The 15958-nt window shown below is 55.5% G+C and overlaps 2 protein-coding genes across 4 annotated transcripts in view; one reads left to right on the forward strand and one right to left on the reverse strand.

Annotated features, from left to right (window-relative positions):
* STAC2 (SH3 and cysteine rich domain 2) lies at window positions 1-13642 on the reverse strand. Of its 3 annotated transcripts, XM_059878526.1 has the most exons (12): window positions 13155-13642; window positions 11178-11279; window positions 6069-6375; window positions 5619-5716; window positions 5352-5442; window positions 3909-4021; window positions 3759-3831; window positions 3605-3666; window positions 3060-3157; window positions 2642-2693; window positions 2162-2299; window positions 1-1505 (listed from the first exon to the last, which is right to left on the reverse strand). In XM_059878526.1, the coding sequence occupies exons 1-12, from the start codon at window positions 13242-13244 to the stop codon at window positions 1401-1403; spliced, it is 1329 nt and encodes a 442-aa protein (XP_059734509.1). In that variant the 5' UTR covers window positions 13245-13642; the 3' UTR covers window positions 1-1400. The 3 variants fall into 3 exon arrangements, with proteins under 3 accessions (XP_059734509.1, XP_002695973.1, XP_059734510.1); XM_002695927.6 differs by lacking the exon at window positions 11178-11279 and having other exon boundaries at window positions 13155-13640; XM_059878527.1 differs by lacking the exon at window positions 11178-11279 and having other exon boundaries at window positions 6069-6447; window positions 13155-13640.
* The window catches only part of LOC132342981 (transcription factor CP2-like protein 1), a 19888-nt gene continuing 17460 nt past the window's right edge, over window positions 13531-15958 (forward strand). The window contains 1 exon segment of the mRNA XM_059878368.1: window positions 13531-13862. Within this exon segment, the coding sequence (XP_059734351.1) occupies window positions 13531-13862 (332 nt within the window).

A 15958-nucleotide genomic window follows, 5' to 3' on the forward strand; every position in this document is an offset into this window, starting at 1 on the left:
TTGGGACAAGAAACATTTAATTAGGGGTCTGGGGGCTCAGCAATGCCCCAGCAGACTCCTCATGCAGCCTCATGTACAGTGGGCATTGGGCCCGCCCCTGGGATATTGCTGGGGGGGCCTCATGGCAGCAAACAGGGCAGTGTGGCTTGAGTTCCTCCTCCCTCTGAGACGGAGAGGTGGGGCAGGGGCCAGTGGGTAGGAGGGTGTGTCCCTCCCACCACATGGGAGGGTGTGACTGTGCCCAGGATGGAGGTGGCATTGGCTGGCACGATCAAGGGCACAAGAGGAGGCTCTGAGCTTGGCGGGGAAAGGGAGGTTGGCACCAGAGAAAAGCAACCTGCAAGGGAGGGGTCCTCTTTGCGTGTCCCCACACACCCCCTCCCCAGCGTGCCTACCCCCTTCCCTTTCTGGTGGTCAAACAGAATTCATTGTCTGTCTCCCACTCCCGCTTCCTCCCAGGGCTGTGTCCTGGAAAAGGGACCAGATGCAGCCAGAAAAAGGGCCCCTGCAACGGCAGCCCTGTCCCCCACAGAGCCCCGAGTGAGGGGGTAAGGGAGGGCTATTGCAGGGTCAGTCCTGAGGGTGGGGTTCCTGGGGCAGGCCTGGCAAGGCCTGGGACAGGAACTGAGCGTTCGGAGTCCTGACAGTGAAATGGGGATTGTTTTGATCAGGTGGACCAGTGGGTTTCTGTGTGCAGGCCGCTCTTGGGTGTGTCCTCTCCCAGTGAACAAGGGTAGAGTGAGGTTGCTCTGTGGTGACTGTCCTACTCGAGAGGACAGCCTCTGATTTGCCACACTCTCCCCAGACCTCAGCCCTCCCCTCCTCTGCCCACCCAAGTTTCAAGTAACAGGAGAGAGAGCCACAGAACTTTCCTGAGAGTTGATGGAGTGACAGAGGTGATGAGACCAGGGTCCTCCCACAGCCCTGAGCTCCCTCCCGACCCAGAGCTGGGGCTGAGGGACCCAGGAGGGCCCCACTCCCAAAGTGACAGCTTCAGGGTCACACATACAAGGGCCCGAGCAGAGGCTCTGTGAGGAGAGGGGGTGTCAGGCATGCAAAGGTGTGGTGGGCGGGGATAGGCTCTCTGGAAGAGGCAGCCCAGACGTTCCTCCGGAACTTCCTCTCAGGGCTGGACTCTGCATGGCAACTGGACCGGAGGAACCCACCTAGAGTTTTGCCATTCCCTCCCACTTTCTCCTCCTCCCCACTCCCGAGTCTCAGAGCTGCAACCTCTTCAGGGCACCCCAGGACCCCAGAAATAACACCTTTCTCAGTACAGAAGGCTCCCAAGCCATGGTGAGTGGCCCCTAGGAGAGGAGCAGAGGGAACCCCCGCGAGGGGCCAGAAGCTAGGAGGGCTGGGCATGGGCAGGGGTGGCTTCTGGGTTCTCTTGGCTCCTCTCAGATCTCGGTCAGGGCATCGGCTGGAACCAGGCCCCGCTTCTTGCCACTGCTGACGCGGATGAAGCCGTCAGCATCTTTGCTCCTGCCCACGCCCACACAGATCTGAGCGGGAGAGACACAACACTAAGGCCTGGCGCTGCCTGCCTCCCTGGCCCCGAGTCCTGCTGATGCCTCCCATGGGGCCCATCCCAGGGGATGATGGGACCACCATGTGGTTGGAGCTGGGGTGATGGGAGCAGATCCCATGAGAATCCAGGGCACAGCAGCAAGAACCAGGCGGTCAGCGGACACCGAGCAGCACTTCGGGGCTGACCTTTGAGATCAGCTGGTCTAATGCCCCTGACAAACTCCCCGTTTCCCAGAGGAGGTAACAGCGGGGAAATGACTTGCCCGTGGTTGACAATAACGTTCAGACCTAAGCCTCTGGACTCCCACCCCAACGCTCTTCCCCTAGCTGTCTCTAACATAACTGAGCCCATGCCTGTGTTGGCCACCAGCCCCAGTTCCCAGCAGTCCCACTGCTGCTGCTTTCTCTCTTTTCTTAGTGAGAATCTCAGTTCCCCGACCAGGGATTGAACCTAGCCCATGGTAGTGAAAGCCTGGAATCTAACCACTAGGTCACCAGGGACTTCTAATCTGCCCTCCCTCCTGCCCCCAGGCTCCAAGCCTCCTCCTCCTCCAGGGTGCTTGCCCACGTTCCCGCCACTTATCTCCCTCCTATGCCAGCCTCTCCAGCCATGCGGGGCCCAGGTCCTCACCTGGTTCTCCTTGAGGCTCATGTAGCCTTGTTCCTTGTTCCCAGAGAAGGGTTGGCAGCAGCGCCAAACGTTCTCGCCTGGTCTCACCCGCTGCACAAAATTGGCTGGGAAGAAGCCAACCCGGTCGCCGATCTTGCCCTGGAATGAGGCTGGCAGTGAGCACTGTGCTGCCCCAACCCCAGCTGCTTTCTCTAGACCTAATATCCACTCAGAGCCAATGCCATCATCCTGTAGATCCTGGGTTCTTTTGTGTTTGAGCCCTTAGCTGGGGGGCTTCTGGGTTGGGAAGGGCACAAGGTAGGCAAAAGAGCAAGACTGGGGCATGGAGGGGTGAAGTAAAGGCAAGACCTGAGGGTGAGCCTAGGCCTGGCTGGGTCGTGGAGGAAGGAGGGGGGATGTTAGGGAAAGTGCCCTCTAGCTCTCTGGGCTAGTCCGGTGCCTACCACGGCTCACCCTCCGCTCCCCACCCTGCCACATCACCTTCCACCAGTCTTCATTAGAGTCATCCACCAGCATGATCCGGTCTCCAGGCCTGGGACGAGAGAGTATGGGGGGCAGGGGGTAGCATGTGGGGCAGGAGGGACCTGCCCGTCCTGCATCCCAACAGTCCTAGACCCCCAGGTCCCCTGCAAGGGCACACGATGGCCCCTGTGTGACCATAGGTACACAGACACTGTCTAGGACAGAGGCCTGGCATCAGTACCAACCCTCTTGGACTCTGGCCCCTCTGTCTCATATGGGGGCTCAGTAGCCTCCAGCATGCCTGGCAGAGGCTCTTGAAGGTCCCCCTCAAACTCATGTTGCAAGGTCTGGGAGTGCAGAGCCCTGAGGTTGGAGGCAGGCAGCCCCCGGGATCGGGGTGGGGGTGGGGGAGAGGCCGGGCCGCTGGGGGACTCACTGCAAAGCCAGGTCATTCTTTTCCTGGGGCAGGAACTTGTAGAGCGCCACGTAGGAGTACATGGGCCCCACATCCTTCCGGAGGGCAGGCCTGGGGGGCTGCGAAGAAGCTCGGGGTCATGGCTGGGGGAAGGACACCTTTATTACTCCACCCACTCTCCCCTTGCCCTGATCTTGCCTACGCTGGGGCTAGGATATGGGACAGTGACAGGGAGAGGTCAGAGTCTCCTGTCTGCTGTGCCCACATACCCCTGAGGGACTGGGCCAGGGGTGGGAAGGGGGCGCCTCCTCTGCCTGCTGCACTGGAACTGCCCACCCTTGGGGAGTAGGAGTGGGCTCAACAGGCACGGGTCAGTGTTGGGAGGGGTAACACCCCTGCCTCCCATGCCTACTGACCCTGGCATTGCATATCCCTGTAGATTGAGGATAAATGATGGCACAGTGAGACTCCCACTCAACACACTCTCACCCACCTAGGGATCAGTGACAAGAAGGATGTCCCCTTCCCACCTGGCCGGCCAAGGCTCAGTGCCACCCCAGCCTCACCTGTTGTCCTGGGCTCTTCTCCTCTGGTCCTGACCCTTCGCTCTCAGCTGGGGCTGTGAATACTGGAGATGCCAGGGTGGGGCCAGAGTGTGAGGCTGAAGGTGGTGGCCCCCACTGTGCTCTGTTCCTGCCCCTGGTCCCCAACCCCACTCACCGCTGTCGCCAGGGCCCTCCTCTGAGCTGCGGATGCTGCCCTCCCCATCCTCGGTCAGCTCATCCCGCTCGCTCTGGGGACACAGAGAGGGGAGGGCTCAGCCCCCTACCCTCTGGGACCCCTGCCCCCTCCCTTTGGTGTTCCCCATACCAGGCTCCTTGTGGGGGACTCAGAGGTGCTGCTGAAGCTGGAGCGGTTCATCAGAGCCAGGGAGGTGCCATAGCGCAGGGTCTCGTACACAGGGTCTACCTTCCCGCTGGCCCCTGCCGAGGAGTCACCATCAAGGCTGGGCACCTGGCTGCCCTGCTAGCTGCCCTGCTCAGCCAGCTCTAAAGTGAATTCTGCGCATGCCCCTCACCTGCCCCTGCCAGGTCTCCCTAATTGCAGTGAGAACTCCATGTCCTCCCATGGTACCCAGGCACAAGCCTGAAGCATCCTCCACCCCTCGCCCTCTGCACTGTCCATGTTCACTCCATCACCTCGTCCTGCCTCCCAAACAAGTCTAGCATCTGCTCACTTCTCTCCAGCTCCACGACTGCCAGCCTGATCCAAGCTACCAAACTGGCAACCATCATAGCTTCCCCATGGTCTCCCTGCTTCTCTCCAGCCCCTCCAATCCACACAGTAGCCAGAATGCTCTTGTGAAAACACAAAAATTGACCTTAGAATAAAGTCCAAAGACTTGTGGTTACCGAGGAGGGGTGGGGGAGGGATGAACTGGGAGTTTGGGATGAGCAGATACAAACTGTTATATAGAGAACAGATAAACAACAAGGCCCTACTGTATAGAACAGGGAACTATATTCAATATCTTGTGATAAACCATAATGGGAAAGAATATGAAAAAGAATGTATATATATATAAAGAATGTATATAACTGAATCGCTTTGCTGTAAAGCAGAAATTAACACAATGTTGTAAATCAACTATACTTCAATACACTAAACGTTAAAAAAAAAAGAATAAAGTTCAAAGAACACTCTTAAGAGGGACCCTAAGGCCCTGCACCCAGAGTTCTATCTCACCCTCTCACTCCCAGGCTCATTGTCCCTTTTCTGCCCCTTCCTGCTTCCGGCCTGCCTTCTGTCCACACTGGTCTTCCCCAGATCCTCAGGTTAATTCCCTATCCTTCAAGTTTCCTGGATGCCTTCTTTGTCTCTGCGGATGAGTGGATGCCTTTTTATCCTCTCTTCGTTTCCTATCCTTCGGATGCAGGCATTCACCAAATGGTGGCTAATTGATGATTTGTGTAATTATCTATTGCATGTCTAGCTCCCTTACTAGACCATGAGCTCCACCTTATTTAAGACTGTGTCCCTGTGTCTAGCACAGTGCCTGGCACTTAGCAGGTGCTCTATAAAGTTTTTGTTGAAGGATGGATGGATGGATGAACGGATGAATCAACTCTACATTCAGGACAGAAGCATCCAAAGAATTAGGGGGAGGGGAAGATGAAGAAAAATCTAAAAAAATGAAAAGGGAGTGGTAGCTGTGCCAAGAACAGGCAGTGCCAGTGTAAGTCAAAGCCCATCTGAGGAGTGTGTGGGTCTCTCCTCACACCACAGGGATGAGGGACAATGCTGGACACTCACCAGTGGGTGGGGACTCCTTGCTCATGGCACAGGCTGGCGGAGGCTCATGTACCAGGAGTGGGGAGCTGAAGTTGCGGCGGAAGGAGGAGGACTGTGGCAAAAGCAGGCAGAGAGAGGGTATGGAGAGGTCACAGCCCCCGAGAGGTGCTGGCTTTCCCCAAGCCCAAGCACCCCTCAACCTGAGGAATCAGCCCTGAGTGGCACTCAGAGCCCCAGAAGCCAAGCCTGGGAGCACCAGTCAGCCATCTCCACGTGGTCCCCACTCACCGTCTTGCCTGGGCATTGCTGGTGGGAGATCTCCTCAGAGCACCAGAGGTGGACACTGACTTTACATGTCTTACACCGCAAACCCTGCTTAGAGTTTCCTGGGAAGAACAAGAGGGGTGGTCAGTGACAGGGGATGGTCAAGATAGGTTACATCCATGGGCAAGGAGCAAAGGAGGTAGGTTAGGGCGTGGAGGGAGCAAGGGATTGGGCTTCCTCATGGCAGCCTGGGGCCAAGCTCTGAGAGCTGACCCCGATACAGTCAGGGTGTAGCTGACCCCCAGCTTGAGACCCCCCCCCCACCCTCAAGGGTGCTATGTGTCCGCCCGCGTGGAGGGGCACAGTTAGGTCTGGGGACCATGAATAGCTGGAGCCTCGACTTCAGGCAATCCGTTCCATGGGCCCACTCCCCACACCCACCCTGGCCCCTTCTGTTGCCACCCCGGCACCTACCCACAATGAGCTGGTGGCACAGCTCACAGGGGCTGGCTCGCTTGAAGACGTGTTCCTGGAAGCTGTGCAGCCTCACTGGTTTGAGTGGTGCCAAGGGGCGTGGGACTGGGCAGGGGGATGGGGCGGGAGTGGGCAGGCCCCGGTCTGCGGAGGCTGGTGGTGGGGTAGGAGGGGGCAGCGGGGTCGGGGGCGTCAGCAGCACCTCAGTGGGGCACTTAAGCTCAGAGCCGGAGCGAAATAAGAAGTTCTCAACGCTCTTACTTCGGAGGATGGTCTTGAGAGAAAGAGAGCGCTTGAACCGCTGGAGCTGAGAGAGGAAGAGGGATGGTGAGCCTGGAGGGGGCTGGCTCCCGGGGGTCTCTCCTCGGCCAGCAGCAGCCTGAAGGTGAGAGCCAGAGGTGATACAAAGCTTCTCCTGAGAGAGAGGCTGCCAAGTTCCAGAAGGTAGGTCACCACCCCAGGTGCCCACAAGAGCCAGGCAGGGAAACTCCTCTAGCAAAGGAGTTCTGACTGGAAAGGCTAATTAGGAGTGGTGGGGACTGTGGCAAACTGTATGGCCAGCAAGTAACTGCTGATCTCCTATACCAGCTGAGGCTAGTCTATGTGAGCAGCCCAGCATTGCCAGGGTTCTCAATTTTTTAAAAGAAATCTAGACTTTTTTTTATAAATGTAATTTTTTTTTGGGTAATTTTATTTTACACGGCATGTGTAATCTTAGTTTCCCCATCAGGGATTGAACCTGTGCCCCTTGCAGGAGCATACAGTTTTAACCACTGGACCACTAGGGAAGTTCCATATAAATGTGATTTTTTAATAAAAAAAGATTAATGTGCTTAATGAACTTATGAAATTTGAAGTCAGTTAAGAGGGACTTCCCTTGTGGTTCAATGGTTAAGACTCTGCGTTTCCACTGTGGGGGGTGGGGGCTGGGGGGTGATGAGGGGGTTGGGGGGATGGTCATGGGAAAATCCCCCATGCCGTGTGGCCAAAAAAAAAAGTCAGTTAAGAAATTGAGACTCTTATGTGAAATTGAATAGAAACAAAGTCAAGAGGTTTTATTCCTTTTTCTTTGCAGAAATGGTAGTATAGTATTTCTCCTGTACCTTGCTTTTTTTCACTTAACAGTAAATCTTGGAAATCATTCCATACCAATACACAAAGAGTTTCAGCATTCTTTTTTAATGGCCACACAGGAATTTTATTGAATGGGTGTGCCATTTACTTGAGTTAACAAAGTAATACTTTGGGGGCCCAAACAAAACATGCCAGGTCCTCAGTTCTTGCACAGGGAGAGGGGCGTGGTTGCTCTGGACTCTCATCCTCAGTGTTGATTCTCCCTCCGAAACACCTCTCCAGCCTATCCCTTGCAACCTCTCAGCACCCCCAGAGCCTTGCCCTAGTTCAGGCTCTGGCACCCTCAGTCTGGTTCAGGGCTATAACTCTTTGCCTCCACCTTGTCCATCCCCACCTGTTCTCCATGCAGCAGGAAGGTGACCCCTGACAATGCAAAAACCATTCATGGCTCCTCAGGACTCAGTCAAGGCCTTTATGCCAGCCAGGGCACTACTACTTGGCCAAATCCACCCTTCCACCCCATGCCTTCCACCTGAGTTCAGACAAAATGACTTGAACTCATCTGTATGTTATGCTTCTGGGCGTTTGACACGCTTGTCCTCTTCTCTGCCTTATCCAATTATGTCTCGCTTTCTATCCTCCAGGGTTTCCTGTGACTATTCTTCCTCGGGGGAGCTATCTCTTCTGTAGGGATTCCTTTTAGTGGGACCACATGAGCGCTCCGATCAGGTTTATGCTTTGTCATTTACTTCTCACTTCTCCAGGAGGTTGTGAGCCCCTGGAGAGCAGGGAAAGTTGCTTCAAATCCCCATAATGGGCTTCAGCACATAGAAGATGCTCATTCCATGTTTGTGGAATAAATGATGAGCAAGTGGCTTGAACCCTAAACAGAGTGCATGTTCTGGAGCATAGGATGGATTCTGCATGAGGCCAGAGCACATTGGCCACCTGATGTGAAGAGCTGACTCATGGGAAAAGACCCTGATGCTGGGAAAGATGAGGGCAGGAGGAGAAGGGGGCCACAGAGGATGAGATGGTTGGATGGCATTACTGACTCAATGGACATGAGTTTGAGCAAGCTCCTGGAGTTGGTGAAAGACAGGGAAGCCTGGCATGCTGCAGTTCATGGGGTCGCAAAGAGTCGGACACCATTCAATGTCGGAATAACAATGACAAAGAGCTATTTCTACTGCTCACCCGAACATACCCTTATTCTGCCTGGAATGAAATCTGGACGGCTCTACCCAGACCCTTGCTCCACTCACCTCCTGTTCAGAACCCTTTCTCCTGCCCACTTCTTTTCACTGGTGATTAAAAAAAAAAAAAATGGGGGGAGGGGACATAGGGCAGGGAGACTTGGCCCAGGTTCCCAGCTGGGATACCAGGCAGCCTGTGTGCCATGGCTGCCAGCTTGGCAGCCATGCCAAGGGGATGGAAGCAGAGACCCCTCTAGCCCTGGGGAGGCCAGTAGGCCACAGGACAAAGGGGAAGCAGAGGGGGAAATGTTTGGGCACAAGGTGGGTCCTGGTGTGCCAGCTGAAAGGCCAGACAGAGCCCTGGGGTGACTGGCATGTTGAGCTGCCCAGCTCCTTCCAAATCCAGTTTCCTGGCCAGTACTGTGGGCTTCTTTGTGTGTCTCTGAGAAGCAGGGCCCCAGGCCCCAGATGCCAGGGTGCTGGGGCAGAGGTAGAGGCCCAGAGGGACAATTAATTAGAACACAAATGTGTTCTATGGGCCAAACGTGGCTCTGGAGGCTCTGACAGGCCTGGAGGCGGGTGAACCAGCCGCTGCTCTGCCCAGGAGTTGTAGGCAAAGAGCACAGGAGGCCTCTGGGAGGACAGGCTGAGGGTGGGGGCAAAATGAAACCTGCTCCTGAAGGCAAGTCACTTCACTTCCTCTCTCTGAGCCTCAGTTTCCCTACCCCCAAGAGGAAGGAGGCAGGGTTAGGTGCTTTCTAAGCAATACGGAAAGCAAGAATCTGAAAACCCCAAACCAAAAACCTAAACATATGGGGGACTTCCCTAGTGGTCCAGTGGCTAAGAGAGGGGGCCCAGGCTCGATCCCTGGTTGGGAAGCTAGATCCCACATGCCGCAACTAGGAGTTTGAATGATGCAACTAAAATGGAGACCCAGTGCAGCCAAAATAAATGAATATTAAAAAACAAAACAAAAAACTAAATTTACAAACATAATGAGAGGTGGTTATTATCAGAGTCCTGGAATGGATATGCAGCATCTCATTAACCTTCCACCATCCTCTGAGGTAGTGATAATTATTGTCCCACTTTTCAGGATGAGGAACTGAGGGGTTAAATTACTCACTCATCATGCGTCCTCAGCTGCTAAGGAGCAGAGCTGGGACTTGAACTAGTGGCTTTGGCTACTGAGCCCAAGGAGTAAGGAGCCCTCTGCCTTGGCCCTCACCTCTGCCCCTCAGTTGTGCCATGGGCTTGTCATGAGATGTAAGCTTAGAAAGACTGGCCACCTGGAGCAGTGCCCACCCTGCAGCACTCTGGCCACAGCCCCTCAGAATTGTTGTCTGACTCTGTTGGTCACCTCTTGTGACGGCAAGAGCACCCTCTCTTGGGACAGTCATTCCATCTTTGGGCAGCTGCAATCGCTGGAAAGTGCTTCCCTATATAGAGCTGAAACCTGCCTCCCTGCCTATCAGCCCTTGTTCCTCCCTTGGCTCAAGAAAGGGCTACTCCCGCTTCCGCACATCAGTTCTTCAAATATTTGAAGACATCAATCATGTTCCCCCCTTCCGAGGCCATTATTTCCAAAGTAATCCTCACAGGATGAGGTTTCAAACCTCTCTTCTGTCCAGCCCGTGCCCTTTCCTGGTCCCTGCCTGGCCTTAGTGCCAGGAGCCACCGCTGCAGGGGACCAGAGGCCTCTGGAACAGACTGTTCCTCAGCGCCGGGGCAGTCCTGACTCTGTCCCAGATCCCAGGAGGGTAGAGAGGCAGGAAGGAATAACACCTGGGGTGGCTGGCGGATGTCAAAGTCTGTGGCTGGAGGGCAGATGCAGGCATCTCTGCCAAATGGCTTAATGCCTGCCCACTCCAGAGACATCTGCCTTGGCCACCCAAACCTCATCTTGGCTCAGCCTAGCCAGGTATTTCCACTCCTGGAACTCTTAGTTTCCAGGGAAGACCTCCCCACCACTATCTTTTTGGTGCCCCTACTGTCCCAGGACCCATTCCCTGACAGGAGAAGTTGCCATATACCCTGGCAAACGGGCACATCTGCATCCCATTTCCTCCCCACCTCCCACCCAATCACCGCCAAAGCACCAGGAGCTTGTCTGGCTTGGAGCCTGGACCACCAGGCCTGTCATTCTGAGTCCCCTCTTGGAAGCAGGGCCTGGCCTCCCTGCCTCCTCCCCACATCTCCACACCCTGGATGGTCCTTTCTTCCCTCAGTTCCCACCAGCTCCTGAAAAGGTATCAGGCAACTGGCAGAGGGGGTGGCAGATGTGACACAAGCTGACTCAGATGGCAGAGCTGGCATGACAAGATTTCCCCAAGAATGGCACCAGAAGGGGTGATGGCAGACCCCACGAAGTAGGATGGGATGGGGACCCAGAGAGGGCAATGCTGACGCGAGGAAGCTCACTGAGTACCTTAGGTTTAGGAGTGACACCAACCTTAGAGTGGGCAGGAGGCTGAACTTGGGCTGCAAGAAATTCCCAGGGACCCCCAAACACTGATAAATAAGTCTGGAATGTTGGCTTCACTGCCTAACAGGCACCAGCCTCCTCTGTTGTACCTGCCTCAAACTGAGCTGGGTGGGCAGCAATCAACCCTCTCCCTTCCTTCCCCTCCACCCCCACAGTCTGAAGACAGAAGCTTCCTTGGGACAAGTTGAGATGGGGGATGGAAGGAGGCTGGCAAAGGTTCTGAATTCTCTCTGCCCACCTCTGCTGTCCTGAGTACCTTCCCCCCAAAGCCGAAGCCCAGCCCGTGTTGTTATTATGGAGCCCTTCATAAGTGAGGTACAGGGAGGGGGTCAAAGGGGCAGGGATCCAACTGACCTGGTACAGAGGGACCAGGTCAAGTGTACACTCTCTTCCTTCCCTGCTCCTCAGATCCCCATGGCTCAGATCCAGAGGTGTTGGAATGAGATGGTCCTTGGACTGGGAGAAATGAGGTGCAGACCTGCCAGCCCTGCCAGCCCCACACAGCTGAGCTTGCTGATTGCTGAGGCAGCGCTGCCCAGCACTCCTGCCTGCCTTCAGAAAGCCCTTAAGGAGGGGGTGGAGTGGCCAGGCTGTGGTGTGGGAAACAGGACAGGATCTGAGAGGCCCCAGTGCCCTGGGAAGCAAGCAGGGAGGTTGTACTCGTCTGTCCAGGGTGATAAGAAGGCAACTGAGGTCAGGCTCACTGGAACTCAGAATGGGGCTCTGTTCCTGGGACCCTCTGCTTGAAAGAAGCTGTCACAGTTATTCCAAGCAATATCCTCCCACCTCAACACCTCATTCTTCTCCCAATAGACTTGACTGTCTGAAGGGGAGTTAACTCTGTGGTCTGAGAGCCCAAGGTTTCCAGTTCTCAGAAGGGAGCAGGAGAAGGCCAAGTGTGAATCTGAAGTCTTGGATATGGAGACCCACTGGATCCCTCCGGTTTAGGGACAGGAAGCCTACCTGGGGTGCCTAAGCCAGACTCCATCCACTCGGGCCCTATTCATCTTTCCTTGGTCATTTCCTGGATGACCTTGACCTTGAATTAACCTCATATCGTGGGAAGTAGTCCAGAATTAGGAGGATGGGCATGGGAAATAGCTATAGATGAACTAGTGATACCACGGGGAGCCAAAGATGGCACCCATTTCTGGTCCGGGCTGACCCCCTCCTCATCTGGGTAACAGAAGCCAAGTGGGAACCAATTACCAGGGTGGAAGGGAAAGGGTAACCTTGGCCTGAAGTCTGGGGAGGGGACAGAGAGGACTGCCCCCTCTCTCCCCATCCCCAGGGACCCTGCTCAGGTTGCTTCCCGCACAACTTCTTGTGGGTCAGCATCTAGAACTTGGGGAGGCAGCAGACAGATTAGAGGCGGGGGTTGCAGAAAGTGAGCCCTGTTGTGTTCTCCGTCCCCCTCCCCGCCCCCAGCCCCTTCAGCGCCAGGAGTCTGGGCTGCGCCTGACTTCATTGGGGAATAATTTATTCATTGTGACTCCCGCAGGAGTAACAATCATACATAATTAGGGTTAATTATGACATTCATTAATTATGATGACTTCCCTTTTTGCTTCTACCCGCTCCCCACGCCCCCACTACCACCCAGCCCCCGTCCCGCTGGCAGGGGGGGTGGGTCTGCCTGTCTTTCTGCTCCGGAGCTGCAACGACAGTCCGCGGGTCCCCGCCCGTGATGGCCCGCGCTGCCGCAACACCCAGCGCGAACTCGGAAGCTGCGCACCCTGGGGCCGCGGGCTCACGTCGCCGAGCCTAACCGGGCTGGGAGGAGGGAATGTCGGACTGCGGCGGGTCAGAGAGAGCCATAGAGACTCTGAGATAAACACGCAGAGGACCCGGGAGAGACGCACAGAGAGATACTAAGGCAGAGACAAACAGGTTGTAGAGACACGGGCAGAGAGAGGGGGACAGACTGAGCTACAGGCGGAGACCTGGCGGGCACAGGAGAGGTGCGCCTGGCGCGCACACTCGGGCGCGTACACTGGCCCACACCCGCTACACACCGCTACACACTCCCTCCGCTTTCGCTGCGCCGACTCCCTCCAACAAAGCCGAGTTACAACCTCCCTGGAGGGTCGTGGGGGAGCTCCGCTCATCACGCGCGCAAGGGCGTGTCGTGTTTGAGTGATGGGAGCTGTTTGCGGTCCCTCATCCGAACCTACTGCCCCTAGGTCGCCGCGCGGAGCGTTAGGGACCAAACGGGCCCTTCTACGGTGACTCCAGGGCACCGGAGGCCACAGTGGCAACTGAGTCGGGAGGAGGATGCCCCGGCTGGGGGCGCACAGGGCAGGGGTCCAGGCCTCGCGCCTCTCGAGTTACCTTGGTTTCCTGGAGGGCAGAGACGGTCCCCGGGGGGGTGTGGGTGGCAGCGTCATCCGGTTCATTCTCCTTCTCGCTCATTTCGGTCATGGTTAGGGGAGACGGGAAAAGAGGGTGCCGAGACCCGACGGCAGCCCACCTGGAAGCAGGCTAAGGGTGGCAGGCGTCTCTCCGGGACCTGAAGCCCTTAGAGACAGCCCCCCAACCCAGTGAACCCCTGGAGAAACCCGCCCAGGCAAAGCAATCCCCACTCCCGGGTGCTGGCGGAGAAAGTTCCTGGATTGGTGGGTGAGAGGAGGCAATTATACGGAGCCGAGGGAGCAGGACGACCCCAAGAGTGAGGATCAAGGGTCTGAAGAAGATGCTGCTCGGAGCGATGAGAGGAGGGAAGTGGGGACTCGGGCAGGAACCGAGGAAGCGATGGAGCTGTCAGTGTCCGGCCCGCTTCGCTGTCCTCTGCGCCCGCCCCCCACCCCCTCCCCCTTCCCCTCCCCTCGCCGGCCCCAGCCGGGCACCCGGCGGCCCCTCCGCCCAGTCCTCGCCTCCCAACTTTGATTTAGGAGGTCGCCTGGTCCCTCCCCCTTCCCTCCGCCGCTCCCCCGCGCCGCTATGCAAATCAGGTTCTAAGCTATTGGCTGCTGCGGTGGCCAGGAGGGCGAGCTGGGCGGAGCTTTGGGGGGCTCGACAAGATGGGGAGGAGCTTGGAGGGTAAAGAAGTGGAGGGGGCAGTTTCACACTGAAAAATCCGGAATGGGGGTGGGGGAGCATGACAAGGTTGAAGGAAGGTTCAGGAGATCATATTAGAGTCTGGAAGGGTTAGAGGAGGATAGAAATAGGTTGGATTTGCAGAAGGAGAGCCGAGAATGAGATGCAGGTAGGACTTCTTGAGAGTGAAGAGTGGGGAAGCTTCCACCCCATTAACTGGATGTCTCTGCCCTGGAAACATTCTCTCCAAATGTACACATCCTTGGACTGTGCGGTAGGGGTTTCTTCTGCAAAGTATAGATAACTTAACACCATGTGTCAAAGGCCAGCCCTGTCCTGGAAAGCAGGACAACGACATGGCTTTCCAATCCTGTTGTCTGGACTTCAGCAGAGAAGAGACCTCAGTCCCCACACTTGAGGTCCCCAAACCTCTCCAAGACACTCCCCCTCCTAAAGATCCTACCACAAGTGAAGTTAGATGGGGGTAGGGAGAGGTGGACCCTCCAAAGAGTCTTCTGTCCACTTGATCTGAAGCTACCTCTGCTAATGCATGTCGCTCACCTGCCATTTCCTCAACTTCTCTGCTCTCCCCTCCTGGCCCTTCTGGCCCTTCATCTCTGGGCCTGTCCAAGAAAATGGAGGGAGGCTGGAGATTGAGAGAAGCCTTCCCTGGGTGTGGGTGGAGAGACTTCTGGGTCTAAGTCCCCTTCCTGCTCATCTGCTGTGGGTGATGAGATGAGGAGTGGGTGGCACTCAGAAGGGTCCTGCCTTTATGCCAGCCCTGGAGGAGGGTCTGAACCCTGTGTCCCTCCTCCCCACCCACCCGTGCACACAGCCATTCATGTGATCTCTCGCCTCCTGAAGATGTGCTCACGTTGGAGTTGGAGCACTGCTCAGGTTACAGCATCTAGGGAAAGAGATTTATTTGCCAGTGGCAGAAGTAGGACAAGGGCAGACGGGCGGGCGGGTCTGTGGTTGTGGGGGCTTAGTCTCCTCCCCCTCCAGATCCACACATGGCAGACTCTGAGTGCTCGATTTCCTAAAAGGAGTTTCCACAGAACCTGACCTCAGCCCTCAGTCCAGTTTCCCCAAAAGCCCATTCGTGATCAGCCTCTCCTGTTCCCCTCTGAGGGCCACCTTCTTCCCTCCAGCCCAGCACAGGTCAGCCCAACAACCCCTCCCTAGGCAACTCAGACTTAGGAATGCTTGGAGCACCCTGAGATGGTATCGTCAGGCCTCTATCTCTAGCAGTCTTGAGCTGGAACAAACAAGCTTCTTCTGTGTTTGGAGACCTCCTGAGGGATGTATGTACCTCTGTGTGTGTTAGTTGCTCAGTCGTGACCAACTCTTTGTGACCCCATGGACTGTAGCCCATAAGGCTAATCTGTCCATGGAATACTTCAGGCAAGAATACTGGAGTGGGTTGCCATTTCCTTCTTCAGGGGATCTTCCCAACCCAGGGATTGAACCCGGGTCTCCTGCACTGCAGGCAGATTCTTTACCATCGGAGACACCAGGAAGGTACCTCTATTTCCCTCCAAAGAACTGAGGCTCTGGCTTCCTTTGAGTCCAATAACTGGGTAGTCACTAATTTGCTCGACCTTGGGTAGGTAACCTTTATTTTTTTTATTTTTATTATTTTTATTTATTTATTATTTATTTATTTGACTGCACCAGGTCTTAGTTGCAGCATGTGGGATCAAGTTCCCTGACCAGGGACCAAACCCAGGCCTTCTGCATTGGAAGCAAGGAGCCTTAGCCACCGGACCACAAGGGAAGTCCCTTGAGTAGGTAACTTTTAAAGCTTTGATTTCTTCATCAGCAAAATGGAGACTCTGCCCACCTAATTGTTCAGAGGATGAATGAGATAGTGCGAATATACCACTTAGCCTAAGAAAGACAGACACAGAAAGTTTTCATTTTCTTCTTTCTCTCCTTTTTTCTTGGGGGACTTGTCTCTTTCTAGGTCTTTTTCTGAGGCAGAGAGAAGAAACAGCTTCCTTTCCTCACTTTCCTTAGCTGTCTGGAGCCTGTTAAGTCATGGAAGAACTAACCCAGAAGGAGACCCTGACTAGACTTGGGAAAGAATTCTCAGGGGA

This window comes from Bos taurus, chromosome 19 (genome assembly GCF_002263795.3).
Source record: "Bos taurus isolate L1 Dominette 01449 registration number 42190680 breed Hereford chromosome 19, ARS-UCD2.0, whole genome shotgun sequence".
NCBI classification, from domain to species: Eukaryota; Metazoa; Chordata; class Mammalia; order Artiodactyla; family Bovidae; genus Bos; species Bos taurus.

What these genes read in the sequence shown, in the direction of transcription:
- STAC2 (XM_059878526.1), bottom strand. Translation starts at nt 13,244, where the DNA reads ATGACCGAAATGAGCGAGAAGGAGAATGAACCGGATGACGCTGCCACC. An exon ending in CAAGGAGTCCCCACCCACTG is followed by an intron (nt 4,022 to 5,351) that starts GTGAGTGTCCAG and finishes ACTCCTCGGCAG; the next exon opens with GGGCCAGCGGGAAGGTAGAC. An exon ending in AGTCCCCCACAAGGAGCCTG is followed by an intron (nt 3,832 to 3,908) that starts GTATGGGGAACA and finishes CTGTGTCCCCAG; the next exon opens with AGCGAGCGGGATGAGCTGAC.